Raw genomic sequence first — 24234 nt, forward strand, 5'->3', positions numbered from 1 at the left:
CCTTTGGATTCCTATGGTATTTTTATGGTTTCCCGTCTTACATTTAAGTCCTTTATCCATTTTGAGTTTATTTTTGTGTATGGTGTAACTTGGTGGTCTAGTGTCATTTTTTTGCATGTATCTGTCCAATTTTCCCAACACCATTTGTTGAAGAGACTATCTTGACTCCATTGTGTGTTCTTGCCTCCTTTGTCAAATATTAATTAATTGAGCATAGTGGTTCGGGTCGATTTCTGGGTTCTCTATTCTATTCCATTGATCTATATGTCTGTTCTTGTGCCAGTACCAGGCAGTTTTGAGAACAGTGGCTTTGTAATACAGCTTGATATCTGGTATTGAGATCCCACCTACTTTGTTCTTCTTTCTCAGGATTGCTGCAGCTATTCGGGGTCTTTTTTTATTCCAGATGAATTTTTGGAGCGTTCGTTCTAGGCCTGTGAAATATGCCGTTGGTATTTTAATGGGAATTGCGTTGAATTTATAGATTGCTTTGGGTAGTATGGACATTTTAATGATGTTGATTCTACCAATCCATGAACATGGTATGTTCTTACATCTGTTTATGTCTTCCTCTATCTCATTTTTCAATGTCCTGTAGTTTTCTGAGTAGAGGTCTTTTGCCTCTTTAGTTAAGTTTATTCCTAGGTATCTTAATCTTTTTGGTGTGATGGTAAATGGGATTGCTTTTTTAGTCTCTCTTTCTGTAAGTTCACTATTGGTGTACAGCAATGCCATTGATTTCTTGGCATTAATTTTGTATCCTGCTACATTGCCGAATTCATTTATCAAGTCTAATAGTTTTTTGATGGAGTCTCTAGGGTTTTGTATGTACAATATCACGTCATCTGCAAATAAGGACAGTTTTACTTCTTCTTTTCCAATTTGGATGCCTTTTATTTCTTCTTCTTGTCTACTTGCAATGGCTAATACTTCCAGTACTATGTGGAACAGGAGTGGTGAAAGTGGGCATCCCTGTCTTGATCCTGTTCTTAAGGGAAATGGTTTCAGTTTTTGCCCATTGAGTATGATGTTGGCTGTGGGTTTGTCATATAAGGCTTTTATTATGTTGAGGTATGATCCCTCTCTTCCCACTTTGCTGAGAGTTTTTATCAGGAAAGGGTGTTGGATTTTGTCATATGCTTTTTCTGCATCAATTGATATGACTATGTGTTTTTTCTCTCTCAATTTGTTTATGTGATGTATCACGTTTATTGATTTGCAGATATTGTACCATCCTTGCATCCCTGGGATAAATCCTACTTGGTCATGGTGTATGATCTTTCTGATGTACTGCTGGCTCCGATTTGCTAATATTTTGTTGAGGATTTTGGCATCTATGTTCATGAGGGATATTGGCCTATAGTTCTCTTTCTTTGTGTTGTCTTTATCTGGTTTTGGTATGAGGGTGATGCTGGCTTCATAGAATGAGCTTGGAAGTGTTCCTTCCTCTTGGATTTTTTGTAGTAGTCTGGGGAGGATAGGTTTTATTTCTTCCTTGAATGTTTGGTAAAACTCCCCTGTGAAGCCGTCTGGTCCTGGGCTTTTGTTTGCTGGAAGCTTTTTGATGACTGCTTCAATTTCTTCCATAGTTATTGGCCTATTGAGATTTTTAGATTCTTCCTGATTGAGTTTTGAAAGGTTGTATTTTTCTAGGAATATGTCCATTTCCTGCAGGTTGTCTAGTTTGTTGGAGTAGAGTTGCTCATAGTATTTTTTAACAACCATTTGTATTTCTGTGGGGTCTGTTGTTATTTCACCTCTATCATTTCTGATTTTGTTTATTTGGGTCCTCTCTCTTTGCTTCTTGGTGATCCTGGCTAGAGGTTCATCAATCTTGTTTATCCTTTCAAAGAACCAGCTCTTGGTTTCATTGATCTTTATGTACTCTTTTTTTGGTCTGTATGTCATTTATTTCTGCTCTGATCTTTATTATCTCCTTCCTTCTGCTCACTGTGGGCTTTTCTTGTTGTTCTCTTTCTAATTCTTTGAGTTGTAGAGTTAGATGATTTACTACCATTTTTTCTTGCTTTTTGAGGTAGGCCTGTAGAGCTATAAACCTCCCTCACAGCACTGCTTTCATTGTGCCCCATAGGTTTTGGATTGTTGTGTTTTCATTGTCATTAGTTTCCAGGATGTGTTTAATTTCTTCTTTGATCTCATTGGTAACCCAATCAATATTTAATAACATGCTATTCAGCTTCCAAGTGTTTGAGTATTTTGGGTTGTTTTTATTGTAGTTTATTTCTAATATTATGCCATTGTGGCCTGAGAAGATGCTTGGTATGATTTCAGTCTTCTTGAATTTGGGGAGACTTTGCCTGTGATCCAGTCTGTGGCCTATTTTTGAAAATGTCCCATGTGCACTTGAGAAGAATGTATATTCTGCAGTTTGGGGTGAAATGTTCTGAAGATGTCAATGAAGTCCATCTGATCTAGTGAGTCATTTAGAATTCCTGTTTCTTTGCTGATTTTTTGTCTGGAGGATTTATCCAGTGATGTCAGTGGTGTATTAAAGTCCCCTACTATGATTGTATTGTTGTTGATTTCTCCCTTGATATCTTCCAGAAGTTTTTTTATGTATTTCGGTGCTCCTACATTGGGTGCATATATGTTTATTAGGGTTATATCCTCCTGTTGCATCGATCCCTTTAGTATTATGAAGTGGCCTTCTTTATCTCTTGTTATGGCCTTTACTTTGAAGTCTGTTTTGTCCGATATATGTATTGCTACCCCAGCTTTTTTTTCATTTCCATTTGCCTGAAAGATATTTTTCCCCCCCTTCACTTTCAGTCTGTGTGAGTCCCTTCTTCTGAGGTGGGTCTCTTGTAGACAGCAAATGTATGGGTCATGTTTTTTTTATCCATTCAGCCACTTGATGTCTTTTGATTGGAGCATTTAGTCCATTTACGTTTAAAGTTATTTTTGAAAGGTGCAACCATAGTAAAACAAAGACTTATATATATATTTTTTTAAATATATTTTATTGATTTTTTTACAAAGAGAAAGGGAGGAGAGGGAGAGAGAGTTAGAAACATCAATGAGAGAGAAACATCGATTCAGCTGCTTTCTGCACAGTCCCTACTGGGGATGTGCCCGCAACCAAGGTACATGCCCTTGACCAGAATCGAACCTGGGACCCTTCAGTCCGCAAGCTGACGCTCTATCCACTGAGCCAAACCGGTCAAGGAAGACTTATATTTTTGATATTTATTGTATATATTTAAATGCCATTTAACAAAGAAAAATCAACCAAAAAAATGAGTTGGCGTGTCACCTCTGACACGCGTGTCATAGGTTCGCCATCACTGGTATAGGAGGCTTTTAATACATAATTTGGGGAGGTTTTTCGGTACTTTTTATTTTGAAATAAATATAGGTTCTCAGGAAGCTGCAAAAAAAATTATACAGAGGTCCCATGTAACCTTAGCCAGCAATGGTACGCATTTCCCCCAGCATTCACATCCTATATAATAAAGGGCTAATATGCAAATAGACCGAATGGCGGAACATCCGGTCACTATGACATGCGCTGACCACCAGGGGTCTTTCGCGGAACATGGTGGGCGTCAGCCATGGTGGGATGGTGGAGCAGGTGAGCAGGGTTGCCAGACCAAGGCGGGGCGCTGGTCGCTGTCATCACGGTGAGCCTCTGGTGGTTACTGAAAATTCTTTGCTCCCACGCACCGCGGTCCCAACCAGTGCTTGCACCTGCTGCCGGCGTCAGCCCTGCTCACAACCACAGCCAGCGTTGGAGCCACGGCTTGCACCCACTGCCAGTGTCCGGTGCCGGTCCCAATCACTCAGCACCAACAGCAGGTGCAAGGGGTGGCTGGCAGCCCTGATCGCCCCTGAGGGCTTCTCTACCTCCCCCTGCTCCTCAGGGGTGATCGGGGCACCGGTCCCGCTCGTACCCACTGCTGGCGCCAGCCCCAATCGCTCCGCACCATCAGTGGGTGCGAGTGGGGGCTGCGGGAGCGGGGCTGCCAGCAGACGGGACCGGGGCCACAGCAGAAGGGGCCGGGTCGGGGCGCGGAGCATGGGCTGAGACCCGCCCCTGTGCCTGCCGCATCCTCGCAGCCCACAGTTCCTTTCAAGGTGCACGAATTCATGTACTGGGCCCCTAGTTTTAAAGAACTGCAGTAGCACATTTCCTTTTCAATACATAATTTTTTATGAACTGTTTTCAGTTTTTATTGTTCTTATAAGCTCTTTTTCTTTACATCTTTTGTTTTATTATAAACCTGACAAGGAAAGAATTAAGCCCTATTAAATTTGTTCCTTTAATGTTGGTCTTTCCTATATGGGTTTGAATCTCTGAGATATTGTCCTCTAAATACACAAGCTACTTCCTAATGGAAAGGGGTATGTTGAGCTCGGCTCTTAGATCCAATACTTGGCATTTCCACATCATTATCTTCAGCATAGAAATAGTGAACTTTTCAAAGATGCCTGACCACCACTGTAGGGCCCTTTGGCTGCTTATTTCTCTGCCCCCACTTCCACAGGGCACCTTGCCATTGGCCTTCAGATTGTCTCCTTCTCCCTCTTCTGAGGAATTTCCTCCTCATCCATCTTCCACTCCCTCACCTTTGTCATCTGTGCTTCAGGGAGGCAGCTCAGTTCTGCCTGACTCCAGGCCAGATGAGAATCATCAGCTCTCCCATAGAATGGTGATTCTCCACTTCTCAATGGATCACTCTCCATGGGTCCTCTCTGCAACTTTCTCTAACCTCCATAACCCTCTGAATTCAACTCCCTCACAACAAAATCCTCTTGACCTCCCTGAGAGCTCATATCCAGCGGGAATGCCCAGCCCTGAACCTCCTCTCCCCTGCATCTGCTCAGTTTCCCTTCCTGCCTTCTCAGGAATCTTATGCTCTTATTGTCTCTTTTCTACATCTCTAGTTTTTGTCTCCTCTATGGATCCTTACCATCAGCATTTCTTAAGCCTGCTTAATTTTTTCCCAACCTTAAAAACTTTTCCCTTCCCCTTCTTCCCACTGCAGCTACTGCCCTCACTCTCTTTGCACCGTCCCTCACCCTTCTGCAAACTGTAGCCTCTAACTGGTTTGTCCTAATCCACTCCTTCATTCTTCCTATTTAATGTCTACACTGCAGCTAAAGGAATCTTTTTAAAACACAAATCTGACCATGTGACCTCTTTGCTTAAAACGCCCCAGTGGCTTACCACAGTGATAGAGTCTGAGGGTAAAACCAGTGTCCCTGCTTGGTTGGACATCCAGGCTCAGGCCCTGGCTCCTGCCTGCCTCTTCCAGCCTGACTGGAACCCCGCTTTCCTGCCCATGGCATTCTTTTACCTCCTGTCATTGGCCCTCTTCTTTGCATGTGCTGTTTCTTCTATGAGGATTACTCCCTTCTCCCTGCCACCTATCCTTTCCTTGTCAAGTAAACACCTGTTCATTTTGCAAATCTCACTTCTGCATTATTTCCTCTTGGTAAGCTTTTCTAAATTATGGCATTCATACTGACCTATGCTGCTTTCTCTTCTTGGCACCCATTACACTTGTAACTTTTAAACTGTACTTACATGGCAAATGCAAGCCTGTAAATCTTGTGGGGCCAGGCACCCCATCAGTTCACCGTTTCCTGTTCCCTGTGCCTAATACACTGTGTGGCCACAGTAGTTTTCATTGTTGGAGAAATGAGACAAAATGCTGTCTTTCTGCATATATGTTTTTATGAAAATGAAGCTATTAAAGGTATGTGAAGCTACTACTTTATAGAATGCTACTTATGAAAAGTTAAAGTATAACATGAATCCTGTCAACTTAAGGTATAATATAAAGGAAGGTTTAAAGAAACCTAAACATTTTGATACAAGCTGTTTTGATATACTGTATATGACTTAACAAAGTCTTTCTTTACTTTTTAAAATCCTGTTTGAGGAAATTTTGTTTTATACAGGGTAGGTGTCCCAGTGTCAAAAAGCCCCAGTCCTTTTACCTGTATCACAACTTAACACTATGCAACTTCCTTCAGTCCCTGTCTTAACTCTTTAAATTGCCTTTTCTGCCTGGTTTGCTTTTATTACAAACAAGAAGAGACCTGAGCCTTCGTCATTTACTACTTAATCTTTTATTTAAGAAGACATTTTTTAATGATCATTCTGGTGTTCACTCTTTCCTTCTGCAAATATTTATTATCTGCTGTGTGCCAGCCACTGTTCTGTGGGGGAGAGAGAGGGGGAAAGCTTAATTCCCCTTACAGCTCACATTTTCATTCATTGGTGCCTTATTTATATCATTTGAGTGCTGGGTAACCTGCCATAGGTCTTTTATATAATGGACTTCTCTTTAGAGGGGCTTTTAGCTTAAATTAGATTATAAGTAGAATTCTATAAAGTAGTAGCTTTCTTCAATAAATATCAGTATTAATGATTTTAAAGTATATTAAGATGGCCTAAAGTACTCCTTTAACTCCATTACTAGTTTATTTCTCAGAGATGTGATGTTATGGGATTAGGCCTGATTAGTCTCAGAGAGGAAGCATGCATCATACAGGTACATTACACTGACTACATGAGCTCTGCAGTTCTTTCAGGTGGGAAAATAAAAGAATATACAATTCAGTATCATGGGTATTTGTTAGCATATCAGTTCAGCTCCAATAGAATTTATTGGCACTAGGAATTAGAATTTATTTGTTGACATTTTAATCTTTTATTTCTATAACCATTTATTCTATTCACTTACAAGTCAACAGAGCACTTGAATGGGCTTTCATTCATTGTTACAAAGGAGCAGAAAAAGTATTAACTTTTAAACTTTACCACCTCTTAAGTAACAAAGTTCAATACCTTATTAAGCAATTTACTCACATATATATTCTTTTGTTTTTCAAGTCAATGCCCAAAAATATGGTGTCTCGTCTTTGTGAATCTAAAAAGGTTTGTGCTGCAGCTGATATGCAACTTCAGGTATGTATGTACCTTTGTTCATGTCTTAACTCTTTAAATTGTTCTGAAGTTTTCCAGAGTAATTATTCAAAATAAATATATAACTTTAAATTATTTCCAATGCTACACATTTATTATAATAATTATGCTTCTAAAACATCTTTCATCTGAGTTCAAAGAACTTAACCAAATTGACTAATTCAATCCTCACTGTCTTAATGAAGTAGATGTTAAATGTGGTTATTTTCTGTATTCAGTCTGGAAAATCAAAACGTGGAAATGTTACATGATTTCTTCTAAATCATACATTTTAGCAACAAATTTATATATTGTTATTCACTTTGCTTTAAAAAAAATGTGTTTTTAGGTGTGAAGTCTAATGAAGAGTAATGACTTTATTTCGATAACATTCAAAACCTGTTTTCCAGGTTTCCAGATAAAGACTAAAAAGACTTTATGAGTCATCTTTTTTTATAAAAAGACTAGAGGCCCAGTGCACGAAATTCATGCACCAGAGGGGGAGTGTCCCTCAGCCCAGCTGTACCCTTGGGGGATGTCTGACGCTGCATGCACCAGTGACCATACTTTTTATACAGGTGAAAGGCATCTTGCTGTTGTATGGGCAGCTACATTTTTTTTTGCCCTGATTATAAAAAAATAGTACAAAGGCAGTAGTACTATTTTTCCGTTCTTATGGGTGGAAAAAGTGAAGCACAGAGAAGTTAAGTAGTTGGCTTTGTCACACTTTGTCACATATAAGTGTCAGAGTCAGAGCTGACCACAAAATGTGCAAGCCAGAGTTAATGCATGTCATTGCTGCATCATCCTGTTTTTTCAGTGTTAGAGTAGCCTTGCCTCTTAATTTTTAAATCTAAGAGACTGTTCCCAATATATAGGGTGGGGTCCCTAGGCCTGGCCAGCAATCAGAATCTGTGGGGCGACCGGCAGGCGGGGTGATCGGGGGAGGAGGGACCCGCCTACTGTCACCCGCCTTGGCTGGTGGCCTGGCGCTGCCCGCTCATGGCCCCACCCCCGAATCGCCACCACCAGTCACCTCCCTCTTGAGGGGCAAACGCTCAACACAGGAGCTGCCCTGACTGGTTGTTTCACCGTTCAGTCAATTTGCATGTTAGGGTTTTATTATATAGGATGTCAGGTCTATATGATACCAGATGTTTAAGTTGTTTGTAATTACTGAGATTGCTTGTGGAATTCTTACTTATCTTCAGATCTTGGGAGTTATATAAACATAACCTAAACACCCATCTTTCATCTCAAGCATCTCAAAATATTTACTTTATAATGATCTAGTTACCTATTTAAAAGTGTAGCCACTCCTTAATTGTTTTATAGTTTTGTAAAATTCAGTCCCTAAAAAGTAAGTAATGAGCTTTTTCTGTACCTTAAAATACATATTTCAGTAAAGAAAATACCTACTGTAGACAAAACAGTAAACTTACATTTGATTTACATTATTTAGTATCTATCCTATCTAATGAAGACACAATATGCAAATTAACTGTCAATCTGTGACAAAGATGGCAGCAGCCAGGCCCGGATGCTTGTACCGTTGCCATGGCGACGATGCAGGCGTTCCACCCCGTCCTGGCCGCTCCAGGCCTCTGGGCAGCACGCACGTGCAGGCGCGGAGCGACCTGGGCTGGGCAGGATGCCTGCTATGAGGGAGGGTGCGGGGGGTGGAGGGAGCTACAGGAGGGCGGTGGCCAGAGCAAAGGCCAAGTGGCTGGAGCGAAGGCGGAAGGCAGTGACCAGAGCGAAGGCCGGGTCCCAGGTGCCAGAGGGAAGCCGGTGCCGGCAGCCAGGGGAAGGAAGACCTATTGTTGCATGAATCTTCATGCATCGGGCCTCTAGTATCAATATAATTAAAAATGAATTTCTGAATTATTTTTTAAAATTAGCATTACTAGTACTTGGAAAAAGTCTTTTGATTTGCTGATAATTATAGTACAAGTCCTAGTTTAAAACCTTTTGTCATGGCTCTTATTTTGAACAGTTGTTCCAATGATATTCTTTTAAAATGGAAAACTAACTTTTCACTCCTCCCACCTTCTAGAAAGAGTAACCCCTTGATTGGGAGAGAATGGGAAAGCTGGAAAGGGAGAGGGAGGAGGGGAGAGAGAGAGACAGGAGAGAGAACCTCTTACCAGAGGAACCGCAGGAACCAGCTTTCATATTATACAATAGTCTCTTTGTACAGTGGAGAAAAACAAAGGTGGAAAGGAAATGGATTATTTCAGATTTCTAGAAGGGTATTAAAATTGTAATTTTTTTATTTTTTATTTTTTGTAGTGCATTGTTTTATAAATAGACTCTTAATTTTCTGTAGCTCTAAGGATCTTGATCCAAAGCATGCATGATTCCCTTGGTGAGCAAATAGGCTCATCACTTTAGAATTGTTTGGTTTATCTGCAAATGAGCACGAAATACATGCATTTAATTTACTTTGCTGTGTTTTTATAATTTAAAAAAATCTTCCATGCTTATGCCTTTCATTTGTGAAAGGTAAAATTGAAAGAATGAAACTCTTGAATTCTTACTTGTTTATAGATTGTGGCAAAACACACACACACCAAAAAAATCAACACCTCAGTTGAGGTTAGAATTTAAAAGTTTTAATTCCTAATAATTTATTCAGTTAGAATATAGACAAGACTTGTATGGGTAATTTTGGCTCCTGTTTATCTTTATGCATTGTTACTTATTATAGAATATAGAATTGAAAGAGCTATATTTAGCTATACGTTTAGATTACCAGTTAGAGTAAAGCAATATTTATATTTAGAAAATCTCTATATTTTTCTAGGGAATGTTTAAACTTGACTTTATAATTTAGAACCATAATTCTATATCTAGATGCAGCCAGAAGCTACAAGTCATTTAAATTTCTCTTTTATCCAAACTAATCCTCACTTCTTTCAAATCAACAGCTGCACATTCTCTGCAAATTCTGTTTTTGAATCAGAAAGATACATATCAGAAACATAATTGCATAACAGAATTTTTTTTCAAAATAAATCATTTTCTACTTATTAACAATGCTAACAGTCAAGTCAAAAAAATTTATCATTACTATAGATTTTATGCAAAATTTAGTTTTCAGAACTTTATAAGCAGCAGATTTCACATTCAAACTTTTTCTAATGCTTTATTCTCCTATTATGTTTCAATAGCCTATATCTTCTATTTTGAGGTGAGTGATCCTTTTCTTCTGGTCACCTCCTTAAGCCAGAATTGTCCCTGCACAGCAGCTGCTGCTTTTGCACCTCCTGGCACCAGATGTGGGGACTGACTTGGCTCTAGATCCAGATTCTCCAACAGCTGTACCAGAATTCTTTGTAATATCTGTCTTCACCAGACACTAGATTGTTATTGCTTTCTCCACCTCACCCCACCTATTTATCTTCTCTTACATCTATCTCCTTACAAAACTAGGATTCTGACCATTTCATTTTTCTCACTTAAGATATATGGGATTCCAGGAATAAAACAAACAGTATTTGTTAGGTTCTGGAGTCACGGTCATAACTTAATTTTTCATATTTTTAACCATATTTATTGCCAATACAAAGAAAGGCAAATTTTAGTTCACAAATTTAAGTTGCTACATTATATTTTAAAGAGTACCTTACAGATAAGATTCAAAATTCTTTAATATCTTTAATTGTGAAAGGTTGAGAGCTTTCCTTTTTATCATTGACATGGTGTTAAATAATGAACAAAATATATCTCAAGCCATATACATCTATATTTGTGAATGTTTTAGACTGTGATTTAAAATTATTATTCTGGAATGCATATAACATCTTTGGTCAAACACATCTTAGGTATAAGAAGGGCTACCCAAACTAAATAAATGTTTTCATCTGTCTAGGTCTTTTATGCCATTTTGGATCAAATTTACCATGGGAAGCATCCCCTGAGGCGGTCAACCACAGACATTCTCAAGGAAACACAGGAGAAATTTTATGGCTTACCATACGTTCCAAACACTGTGAGTCTAGCATTTTGATCCTGTCGTGTGCCGTTGAGTGGTTCTGCTAGTGTATCCATCAGTAGTTAGTAGGTTGTGATCACCTTCCCCCTCCCATAACTTGGAATCCTTACATTTATATCAAAGTTTCACATGGGGCAAATGCTAGAAATTGCCTGGCTTACTTAATGTCTCCAGCCATACATATTTTTTTAATTTAAAAAAATTTTTTGTTGTTGTTAACCCTAGCCCAAGGATATTTTTCCATTGATTTTTATAGAGAGTAGAAGGGAGGGGGAGAGACAGAGAGAGAGAGAAACATTGATATGAAAGAGACACATTGATTGGCTGCCTCCCACACTTGCCCCAGCCAGGGCTAGCTATCAAGCCTGCAACCCAGGTACATGCAAATGCAATCATAAATGAGGGAGTTACAACTGATACCATAGAGATACAAATTTGACAATCTAGAAGAAATATATAAATTTCTAGAAGTATATAACCTTCCAAGACTAAACTGGTTAGGAATAGAAAATCTAAACAGACTGATTACTAGTAATAAAATTGAAGCGGTAATCAGAAACTTCCAACAAATTAAAATCCAGAACTAGATAACTTCTCAGGTGAATTCTACCAAACATTCAAAAAAGAACTAATGCCTTTTCTTAAACTATATCAAAATATTGAAAAGGAAGAAACACTTATGAACTCATTCTGCAAAGTAAGTGTTACCTTGATACCAAAGCCAGACAAAGAAATGACAAAAATTAAAAAAAAATTTACAGGCCAATATCCTTGATGAACATAAATGCAAAAATTCTCAACCAAATATTAACAAATCAGATTTAACAATACATTAAATGGATTATACACCATAACGTGGTGGAATTCATCCCAGGGATACAAGGATGGTTCAACATTTATAAATCAATAATGTGATATACCACATTAACAAAATAAAGGGAAAACCATATGATCATCTCAATAGATTCAGAAATTGGATTTTGTTAAATTCAACATTCTTTTATAAAAATAATCTCAACAAAATATATAGAGAAGTAACATATCTCAACAAGTTAATGTTATATATGGGAAACCCACAGCTAATATTATACTCATTGGTGAAGAGTTGAAAGCTTTGCCTCTAAGATTAAGAACAAGACAATGATGCCCACTCTCACCACTTCTATTCAACATGGCATTAGAAATCCTAGCCATAGCAGTCAGAGAAGGAAAAGAATTAAAAGGCATCCAGATTGGAAAGGAAGAAGTACAACTCTCATTACTTACAGATGACATGATTCTATAGATAGAAAACCCTAAGAACCCCACCAAAAATCTCTTAGAACTAATAAGTGAATTCAGTAAAGTTGTAGGTTACAGAAATCTATTATGTTTCTATATACCAATAATGAACAATCAGAATGAGAAATTAAGAAAATAATTCTATTTACAGTTGCCCCAGAAAACATAAAATACCTAGGAAAAGGTGAGAAAGACTTGTAATGTGAAAATTGTAAGACACTTTAAAATAAATTGAAGAAGATACAAATAAATGGAAGGATATACCTTGCTGTTTTGATTAGAAGGATTAAAATTGTTAAAATGTCCTTATTACCTAAAGCAATCTACAGATTCAGTGTAATCCTTATTAAAATATCAAAGACATTCTTCTCAGAATTAAAACAACTAATCCTAAAATATATATGAAACCACAAAAAACTTCAATAGCCAGCGAAATCTTGAATAAGAACAAAGTGGACGCTATCAGTCATGCTCCCTGATTTCAGAGTATACTACAAAGCTATAATAATCAAAACAGCATGGTACTGGCATAAAAACAGATATATAGATCAATGGAATAGAATTGAGAGCCCACAAATAAATTCTGTGGTCAATTAATGCATGACAGAGGAGACAAGGCTATACAATGGGGCAAAGATATTCTCTTCAATAAGTGATTTTTGAGGAAACAATAGATATATGCAAAAAAAAAATGAAATTGGATCACTTTCTTACACCATATACAAAAATAAGCTCAAAATGGATTAAATCTTAAATGTGAGACCTGAAACCATAAAACTCTTAGAAGAAAAAATCAGTAAACACTTTAACATTGTTCTTGGCGATATCTTTTGATATGTCTTCTTGGGCAAGGGCAACAAAGTGAAAATAAACAAATGGGACTGTGTCAAACTAAGAAGTGTTTGCACAGCAAAAAACCAACAAAATGAAAAGACAGTCTACTAAATGGGACAAGACATTTGCAAGCAATACATCTGATGAGGAGATAGTATCCAAAATATACAAGGAATTCATACACAAGAAAACAACAACAAATAATCCAGTTAAAAATGGGCAGAGGACCTGAATAGACATTTCGCTAAAGAGGATAAACAGATGGCCATTAGACATATGAAAAAGTGCTCAACATCACTAGTCATCAGGGAAATGCACATTAAAACCACAATGAAACATCACCTCACACCTGTCAGAATGACTCATTAATAAATCAAAAAATAAGTGCTGGTGAGGATGTGGAGAAAAAGGAACCCTCAGACATTGTTAGTAGGGTTGTAAATTAGTGCAGCCACTATGGAAAATAGTATGGAAAGCCCTGGATGGTGATCTCAGTGGTTAGAGCCTCACCCCATGCACCCAAAGGTGGTGGATTCCATTTCTAGTCAAGGGCATGTAACTGGGTTGCAGGTTCCATCCCCAGCCCCAGTTGGGGCACATGTGGGAGGCAATCAATCAATGTGTCTCTCTCACATTGATGTTTCTCTCTCTCCCTCTGTCCCTGTCCCTCTCCTTCCCTCCTTCCCTCCTTTCCATTCTCTAAAAATCAGTGGAAAAAATATCCCCATGTGAAAATTAACAAAGAAAGAAAGGAGGAAAGGAGAAGAGAGGGGAAGGGAGGGGGGAGAAGGGGAGGGAAGGGGAGATAATACTCATAAAATTCAGATAGTGCTTACCTCTGGAATAAGGAAGAGGATCACACATGTCTTAGAAATATTTTATTTCTTGATAATTTTGCCATTCTTTTTGCTGTATTAGTATAGATGTATTTTTGGTATGTAGAAAACATTCCTAAATGTTAATAGGCTATTTTGGTTGCAATGTATGGGATAAATAATGGATTTAGGGAAACCACTTGGAAAGTTATTTAATTTCCCTGGCAAACACTAATGGTATCTTGAACTAGAACAGTGGCATTGGGGAAGGAAAGATTGAAATGGACTGGAGAACAGTGTAGAAAGGTACAGTCAGTAAGGCCAGGTAGTGGACTGGGGTAATGAGTGAGGAGTAAGGATCAAAAATGACTGCAAGGTTTTTAACAAGAGTATTGAATAGAGGGTGACTAGTGTCTCTTCCCATACAGACCAAAAGAGTGACAGTTTCCCTCCTATAAACTTATCTCCAGAAATTGCTCTCTCAAGTGAATCACTTTTTTCCCTCAAATTAAACAGTTAGAAAAGGAAATTATAACTTAAACAGCAACCTACAAAGGATTCAGAATGTTTATAGAATCTGTACATGTTATATGGATGGAATGTGCTCTAAACTTTTAGAGATGGTGATTACATACGTGTATGTATTAGCGTTTCTTTAAGTGTGTTAATAACTCATCTTGGGAATAAAGTGCCCTGTTAATTATGTTTGAGAAACACTGGTTTAAATTATGTTAAGTGGGTTTTTTACTGCAGGACTTCTCAAAATCTGCAATGTGCTAATGAACATGAATTTCTAGTGCTCTGTTCCCAAACTTAATAACTGTGGGAGTCTTCATCAATAGGGCATATTTTGGAATACTCTGCAAGTATATTATTCTGTAATTATATTACTGTTGAATGGGGGCATCTCTATCAATATTCTATGTAAAATAATGGATGCTTATTTTTAAATGAATAGCATTATTATGTCAGCAATTTATTAATATTTTGTGACTCCTAGGTCACTCTGTATAATATATTGTATAGACAAGTTTAATATCTACTTTTATTTGCTATTTCATCTAACAGTAGTTTGATGCTAGAAATCTAAAAGCTCCTGCTCAGTTGTAAATAGAGGGTGATTTTGCAATATGCCAACAGGCTAGTCTTCCATTGTTACCACTTCTATTTAGAGTATAATGAATATTCTCAGATTATTTCTAAATGATTGTTCATTCCCTCACTTTTAATTCGGAGAGTAGAAAATGCTGTATTTCTTTAAAATATATTTTTATTTATTTCAGAGAGGAAGGGAGAGGGAAAAAGGATAGAAATACAAATGATGAGAGAGTATTATTTATTGGCTGCCTCTTGCACACTCCCCTCTGGGCATTAAGCCCACAACCCAGGTATGTGCCATGACTGGGAATTGAACCATGACTTCCTGGCTCATAGGTCGATGCTCAACTACTGAGCCACACTGGCCAGCTGTATTTTTATTTTTATAGTACTCCAGATTTATAATTCTTACATTGTGACTCACCTCTGAAACTGTTGAGAAACAATCATGTATATCTAAGAAAGTTTGGAATGAAACATTTCTCTGGCCTTATGATCCTCAAATTCTGTCCTAATAAGTATTTTTAAAGCTCAAAACATGAACAACTACTCTGCTGGTAGACTACAGTTTTTAAGATTGGTTAATGATGCTGTTGTATTTCAGTGTTTTAAAGTAATTTTGTAGACTTGTGAATATTGGTGTTAGAGCTGTGTGTCTCACACGTCTGTTCTCTGAGTAAGTCTTGATGCCTATAAGACCTTTGTTTGTCCTTTACCCACCTCAAATTGAAAACAGGAATGTGCATATAATAAGGCAGTTCTGAGCACATGGAAGTCTTTACTTAATGCTTTATTTTACATCAGGGATGGGGAACATCTGGCCCTCGGGCCCTAGAAGGCCCATGAAATCATTTGGTCTGTCCCTACCAAGGCATTAGGGGTGAGTTAATTAAATGTTTGGCCAAATATAGCAGGCTAATTTTTAAGTTGATAATTTTGTATGGCCCAGGAATGATGTTATAAATATCCAAATGGCCCTTGGCAAAACAAAGGTTCCCCACTCCTGCTTTAACATCATTGTGATAGCTATTTTGTCTTCTTGTCCATATATAATTTAAAATGTACTGTCTTAATAGTATAAAAGTTTTTAAAACTAAAATAAAAGAATTATTTTTAGGAAAGCAATTTCTGGGATTGAATGATGTGTTGATGTCTCTGGTCATTAGTCTTATTAGAACAAACACCAACAAAGAATGTGAAAGGAAGACATGTTTCTTGTGAATAGTGTCCACTCCATATTTGTGTTTCACTTTTGTATCCAGCAACAAACTCATATTATAGTGACACAGTGTTATACTGATTAAAAGTGGCACACCTATTATTCTAGTTTACCTGGGATCGGGGGGCGGGGGAGATAGTCCCAAATAATAGACTAATAAGTGAACTTTTAGCATAGGGATAGGGTTTTATATGATCTGTGCACAGTCCTTACCTGTACACCTTTGGGAGTAGGTGTATAGAGGCTTATTGGAGAATATACCTGACTGGCTTCAAGGGGCATCATTTCAAAAAGGCTCTTTGCCCTGGTCGAGTGGCTCAGTTGGTTGGAGTGTCATCCTGTACACCAGAAGGATGCGGGTTCAATTCCCAGTGACGGCACATAACTGGGTTGCAGGTTCAGTCCCCAGCCTGAGCACATGCAGGAGGCAACTGAGCCATGTTTCTCTCTCAGATCTCTCATATTGATGTTTCTCTCTCTCTTTCCCTTCCTCTGTCTAAAATCAATTAAAGAAAACAAACAAACAAACAACCATATCCTTGGGTGAGGATCAAAAAGGCTGCTGCTACTGGAGACTGATTTCTATTCAGACCTATTTCTATTACCTCTAATTATACAGAAATGATTACATGTATAATGATAACATTAAGTATAACTTTCTGTCTCTAGAACAAACTGCTGAAAATTGTCCTAAATTTAGTCACATATCAAAGAGCAAACAGGCTTTGGTTTGTTATTTAGCATAAAGAAAACTATATCCAAATTCCAATTTATATATTTGTATATGTTAATTCAATTATTTATATTCTAGATAATACTTAAGTTATTTTTAATAATTTATATATTATGTTTATAATAGGTATTTTTATTAAGTGCATGCTATGTGCTGTGTACTATAGATGGGGATATAATAGTGAATAGAACAGAAAAATTCCTGGCCCTCATAGAGCCTGTATTAGAAATGGCTTGTGTGGTGGAGGAAGGGGTGTATACATAATTATCATTACGTCCAACTGTCTGTGAAACATTTCATTATTAAGTAAAATATTCCATGAGCCCCCTCAAATTGTTTTGAGTTGTGAGCAAATGGACTAAACATAAGATTGGGATATTCTGATGCATAATACTGCTAATACAAGGATATGTTGGGACCCTAGTTTTTAATTTCCAGAGGGAGTCTATTCATGGAGGCATAGCAGTGGCTAGAGACAGTGGGAGGTTAAGCAAGAGGGAAAAAAAAAGATGGCTAGGTAGAATGGAGAGTGGCTCAGAGGCTCCAGTAGGCAATTAGCCAGACCTCAGTATTTGGTGCCTGATAGGTTGGGAGATGGTGCTAAAGGAGAAGGAGTGGGTGTGACACCCAGGGTTTGAATAGGGATGGAGAAGGCATTCTGTGAAATACAGGAGAGGTAGCTGCTTTATGGAGTGAGGGGTGCAAAAATTGATGAGTTTATTTTGAGGTGACACTAGACTATCCAAGTGGAGCTGCCTGTGAGCAGCTGTTGGAACAGTGGTTGGTAACCCAGATAACAGCTCAAAGCTGGAGCTATGTGGATTTGGAGCCTAGAGAGAGACTTCCATAGTTATGGACAACATTAAACAGGGAGAATTGGCTGGGTAAGAATCTAAGAGACAACCCATAAGAATATTTAAGCAGTGGGCATACGCTGAATCAGCCACTGTGGTTGGAGAAGATCTAATTGGAACAACTTTTCTCGGGTGAAAGCAGAAAACAAAATTTTAAACATATTATTGCCTCTTCTGTTTCTACTACTACAATTACAACTGTATAATGGTCTGTTCGCTTCTGTTATTTTAGGGTTATCTTGACTTATGGTAGCTTGGAATATCACTTATACAACATTTATTTTGGATGCATGTTCTGAGTTCCAAAATAATAGACTAATAAGTGAACTTTTAGCATACAACTTATGTGTTATTTGAGAGCTTCTTATGTTGAAATTGCTCAGTATTTAGAGCAGATCCTTAAGCTGACATTGCTGTTGTCATGATTATATGTGCAAAGGAAAGTAACCACTAATTTACCATTTGGGAGATGGAGAGCAACCAGTGGTAAACCTAATTGTTTTTATAGTGTGCTCATCCCAGATTAACTTTCAAACAGACCTCTAACCATGTAGCAGAGTAGGAGTAGGGAGATGAAGTCTATAATGAAAGATTGCAGACAGATTTTTTGAGAGCACTTTTACCATATTTACTTTACTGTATGGATTTTTGTTTTTTAATAGTCTTAAAAAGAAGAAAAATAAAAACACCCACCATAAGAAAATACATTGCTACATACAGTTTGAGTGTTATGATTTTGATTTATTACTACTAGAGTTTATTTTCTTTCCTGTTTACTTGATAGTCAACTTTTAAGAACTTTTTTCTTCCAAATACATATGTGAGTGCATATGTATATATGAATCCATGTAGATATCTGACAATGGTGCATTCAGGCAGATTAAATATTAAATATTATATCCATTTCTTTTTATTTTAAATATATATAGGGTATCCCAAAAAATGTATACACACACTTTTAATAATTATAAAGGCAGTGTTTATTAAAATACATTTCATTTTCAAAATTGAGCTATCAGCTGTTACAGTATGTATACATTTTGGGGGGAATACTCTATCTATTTCAAAGCTTTTCATTGGAGATTTTACAATTTTTAGTTCACTTATTAATAGAAAATTGTATCACAGCTTATTGACATCGTATAGAATCATTTTTTTTTACTTTTAAAAGCTTTAATTTTAGAATAATTAGTAGAACACTAAGCTAAGAAATATCTATTATATAAAAAGTCTGTGGTCGTCACACCATAATGACCGATCAGCAGGAGGCTGTGTGCGTGGAGTGGGTGGGGCTGTGTGCATGGCGAGGCATGCACGGGTGGGCGGGGACTTGACTCTGGAGCAGGGGTCCTCAAACTTTTTAAACAGGGGGCCAGTTCACTGTCCCTCAGACCGTTGGAGGGCTGGACTATAGTTTAAAAAAAAACTATGAACAAATTCCTATGCACACTGCACATATCTTATTTTGAAGTAAAAAAACAAAACGGGAACAAATATAATATTTGTATTTGCATGTGGCCCACGGGCCGTAGTTTGAGAATCCCTGCTGGAGGACTTGACTGGAGGCGCGGGTGGGTTTCTGGGTCCCGCCTCCCGCGGCAGCAGTGGCGGCGTGGGACTCTTTCTAGATCCCACCTCCCGCAGTGGTGGCGGCAGCAGTGGGACTCTTTCTGGGTCCCGTTTCCCGCAGCGGTGGTGACCACAGGACTCCTTCTGGGTCCCACCGAGCCACAGGACTCTGGGTCCTGTGTCTCACGTGATTTCGCACACTGGGCCCCTAGTTCATCTATAAAATGATTTCAACCAAGATTAAAGATTAAAATGCCAATCAGATTTTTTTCGATTAGTTATTTTTAAAGTAAGGCTGGTGAGATAAACAGTGGTTACATGTGAGTATATATCTATAATAATAAAAGAGTAATATGCTAATTAAGACCAGACAGCCGAATGACCTTCCCAGCGAAGCCGGGGCTGTGAAGGTTGAGCCCCTTGCACGATATAGTGCATCAGGCCTCTAATATATATATAGAAATCTGAAATTTGCTTTGGACCTTTGCTATTCTTACCTCACAATTGGTCAGATGCTGGTTTAAAGAATGGCATAAAGGTCTCTTTTTTTAATATATAAAAAAAACTATTAAGTAATAGAACTAGGCTGCCAGCATTGTTAAAAATTCATGATTCTGTCTCTAGATAATTCAATTTAAATTATTTGTTTACCATCATCATCCCTTCTATTTGGTTAATTTGTTTTGTTTTTGTTTTCTTCCTGGGAAAGAAGTTGCATTTCCTCCTATTCTTAAGCCCCAGCTCTCACAGGAATGTAAGGACTCTCCTTGTGAGGTAAAGGTGCTGCCCAGGTTGCACTAATTTGATGTTGCTAAGCAAACGTTAGATTAAACAAAACAATATTTTTTCTTTCTCTTAAATACAACTGCCATATGGTGCATATCTCCAAAAAACCTAAGTGGTTAATTGCATGTTAAATTCCTTTCCTCTTTGGCTACATAAACAACTGAGAAAATATTTACCTTCTCTGTCATGCTAGATTTATTTATGACTTTGTAACTAAAACACAGAAGTGTTATAAATTGAAACTTTAATCTCAGGATTGACTCATTTTCTAAAAATTTATAGGCTTTCAGTTTGTGGGACAGCTGCAAATCTGGATTTCACTGATCTAAAACATGAGGATATTATAAGATTACCGGGATTGTTTTTATAATATAGTCCTTTGTGCCAAGTCACCAACTTTCATTTTTGTCTTGGTTTTCATTAATAGTGCTTTTTTTTTTTTGCCTGCAAATTCACATAGACTAGATATAATGAAATAAAAATCCAGGATACTAGAAGATCTTTTCAACCTAGTAATCTTTGTAATTTAAATGATGCACATGTATCTTTTAGATTTTAAATTATTTACATTTTAAGTAGCTTTTTCTCTGGTGATTCTGTAAGTGAAGTCATGTTTCATCCATGGTGAATGTGAGCTGTGAGCAGAACACAGTGATCTCACTATTATACATGGCATCCAAGGGGCTTATTACAATGTCTTTTTACTTCTATGCCTTTGAGACTTATTAGCAATATAAGGAAACCTCCAGTTGACTGATACTAATTTTATGTTTTAATTATATTTGAAGTAAATAGAATATGCACATGACTAAAAATCGCAAGGTATAAAAGGGTTTACAGTGAAAAGTCTCCCTCCTTCTCTGTCCTCCAGGCCCTTGGCCCCTTTACCTGGAGGCACCCTGTATTACTGTTATTTCTCACATGCTAACTTGAAGATAGACTTACTTCTATTAGTTGTAAGGAGACATCAAATCTGCAGTTCTAATGCCTTTCCCTTACTGTTCTTCCTACCTTCTCTCTGAGATAGGCTAACTCTCTAGACTGGGCAATTACAATTCTCCCTTAATGGAGTATTCTCTTACCTACTTTTCCTCTCTCAAATCCACATAGCTATCAGTGAGGTCTTTTCTAAATACAAATTTGATAATGGCAGCTCTCCCCTTAAAGCCATTCAATAGCTTCCATTGCTTTTTAACTAAAGGCCAAAGGCCTTCGCCACCAAGTTCCTATGTGATCTGGTCACTAGCTCCATCCAGTTAAATGCACTTGCTTCCTTTGGCTCCAAGTTCTGAGCACTTGTTTCCTGCCTCCTGGAGCAGTCTCTGTTCTCCTCACTTTACCTCTGCTAAAAATGTCACTTGTCCAGACCTGGTCAGTTCCTCTGTTATACATCTCACAGCACTGGGGTCTTTTTCTTCATGTCGCTCATCACAGTTTATAATTTCTTGATGTCATTGATTAATTTATATCTTCCCGATGGGAGTTAAATTCACACAAGAACAAGGCCCATATATTATTTGTTTATTATTTCTTTGGGCCCCACAATCACTTATGCATGGTAGGTGCCTAACTAATATTTATAGTTTTTTTTAACCTTTTTATTGAGACATAACTTACATAAAATGCACAAATTCTAATACACAGCTTCATGATGTTTTAAATATGCATATACTTGTGTAACCATTGTTCAGATTAAGATATAAAACATTTCCAATACCTCTTAGAAAGTCCCTGCAACCCCCCTCCTAGTCAATATGCCTTCCCCACAAAGTAACCACTAGCTTTACCTATTTTTTAGCTCATGTAAGTGCCAACATATGGTATGTGCTCTTTGTGTCTGGCTTCTTTCATACAACGTTATGTCCCTGAGACCCATTCATCTGTTGCATGCTTCATTAATCTGTTCTTTTTCATTGTCATTGCTTTCAAGTATTTCATTTTTTTAATGTTGTTGATTGTTATTTTATTTTTTTAGACAGAGAGAGACAGAGGAAGGGAGGGAGATAGAGATATAGAAACATTGATGGGAAGAGCAACATTGATCAGCTGCCTCCTGCATGCCCCGACTAGGGATTGAGCCTGCACCCTGGGCATGTGCCCTGACCAGGAATCGAACCAGTGACCTCTTGGTTCATGGGTCAGTGCTCAACTACTGAGCCACACTGGCCGGGCTCAAGTATTACATTTTTAATGTGCCACAACTTTTTGATCTATTCCATTATTGATGGACATTTGAGTTATTTCTAGTTTGTGGTTATTATGAGTATAGTTCCTATAAATATTATTGTGTATGTCTTTGTTTCTGTTGAGCATATACCCAGGAATGATATGGATAAACTTCTATGTAGTTTCAATGTATCTGTTGCCAGTTTTTCAAAGTAGTTCTCCTGAGTTACACACCAACTAGCAAGGTTTGGATGTATTATTTGCTCCACATCCTGTCTAATACATGGATAGTCCTTTCAATTTCAGCCATTCTCAGGGTGTGGAGCCTTATCTCATTGTGGTTTTAATTTGTACTTTTCTCATGATTATTCATACTGGGCACTTTTTTTCATATGCTTATAGGCCACTTCAGTGTCCTCTTTGTGTAAGGATTTTAGCTCTAATCTGGATGAAAAAGGAAGCCATGGGAAGGTTTTATGAACTGAAACATCTAAAACAGAGTACTAATATCAAGGGGCCCTAGAATGGAGTTAGGAGGGTATTGGGGAAGTCAGACTTACATATGTCCACACCAGATAAAGTTTGGACTCTGATGCTTATCATAGAAGTACATATCCTGGAACCTGCCCCTCCCCCATTCTGCATCCCCTCTCCCCCCATTCCCATATCAGTGCTTACCTCAGAGTTTCATCACCCAGATCTGACCATTCCCTTTTGAACTAGCCATCACACCATATTAAGTAGCCAATAGCAAAAGTTTCAGCCTGTGGTTTTTTACCTATATATAAATCCTGCCTTTCCTATTCTTTCCACAGTTTGGGGTGCTACTTAATGAATCTGTGTCTCTCAGATTGCAGTCCTTTGCTCAAATAAAAGCTTTTTTTTATTCTTTTTTATAGATTAAACTTTTTTTTATTGGTTGACATTTTCAAGCAGATGGGAGATTGAGTGTAAGAGAGAGAGAAGAGTCTAAAGTAATTGCAAAGGTTTTGGCCTAAGCAGCCAAAAAGATGGTGTTGCTATTAATATGAAGAAGATGATATAAAGAATAGGTCCTTAATAGTGATTAGGAAATCAGTTTTAGGAATCCTAAATTTAAGATGTCTGTTAGACAAAAAAAGAGAAAAAGATGTCACATGGGCAAGGGAATATGCTAAGTCCAAAGTTCAGAGATGCAGTCTGTGCTGGAGATACCAATTTAGAGCTATATCTAAAGCCAACATTGTGGGTGAGATCACCCTTAACAGTGATTATAAATGGTATGTTCCTCAGTGCAGGTACTGGTCAAAGCTCAGTACCTGCACCTGCACAGCTGAATATGGCTGGGACAGGCACACACCCACCCCAATGGGTCTTATTTCAAACTAGTGACCCGGTGCACGAATTGGTGCACATTGAAAGAAAATTAATTAGAAGAAATACTTTTTTTTAAATATTTTTTTATAAAATATATATTTTATTGATTTTTTACAGATAGGAAGGGAGAGGGATAGAGAGCTAGAAACATCGATGAGAGAGTAACATCGATGAGCTGCCTCCTGCACACCCCCCACCGGGGATGTGCCTGCAACCAAGGCACATGCCCTTGACCAGAATCGAACCTGGGACCCTTCAGTCCGCAGGCTGACGCCCCATCCACTGAGCCAAACTGGTTAGGGCAGAAGAAATACTTTAATATCACTATTTGCCCTTTCTCTATAATAGAAATGTCAACCAAATTCACACTCAAGAATGACAGATGGAAACATACGTGTGCAATTGGCGCCAGCAAGAGCTTTATATGTATCACTCATGCACAAATCAACTTGGCCTTTTATATATATATACTAGAGTCCCGTTGCACGAAGATTCGTGCAATAGGCCTTCTTTCCCCTGGCTGCCAGCACCAGTTTTCCTCTGGCACCCGAGAGAGCCCAGACCTTCACTCTGGCCACCGCCTTCCATCTTG

General features: G+C 37.9%; 1 protein-coding gene across 1 annotated transcript in view; it reads left to right on the forward strand.

The window, feature by feature from the left end:
* Window positions 1–24234, forward strand: part of MIPEP (mitochondrial intermediate peptidase) — a 227067-nt gene that overhangs the window by 134350 nt on the left and 68483 nt on the right. The window contains exons 16-17 of the mRNA XM_006083649.3: window positions 6863–6937; window positions 10809–10928. Of these exons, the coding sequence (XP_006083711.1) occupies window positions 6863–6937; window positions 10809–10928 (195 nt within the window). The remainder of the gene's footprint in view (window positions 1–6862; window positions 6938–10808; window positions 10929–24234) is intronic.

Source organism: Myotis lucifugus, unplaced genomic scaffold (assembly GCF_000147115.1).
Source record: "Myotis lucifugus unplaced genomic scaffold, Myoluc2.0 scaffold_7, whole genome shotgun sequence".
Lineage (NCBI taxonomy): Eukaryota > Metazoa > Chordata > Mammalia > Chiroptera > Vespertilionidae > Myotis > Myotis lucifugus.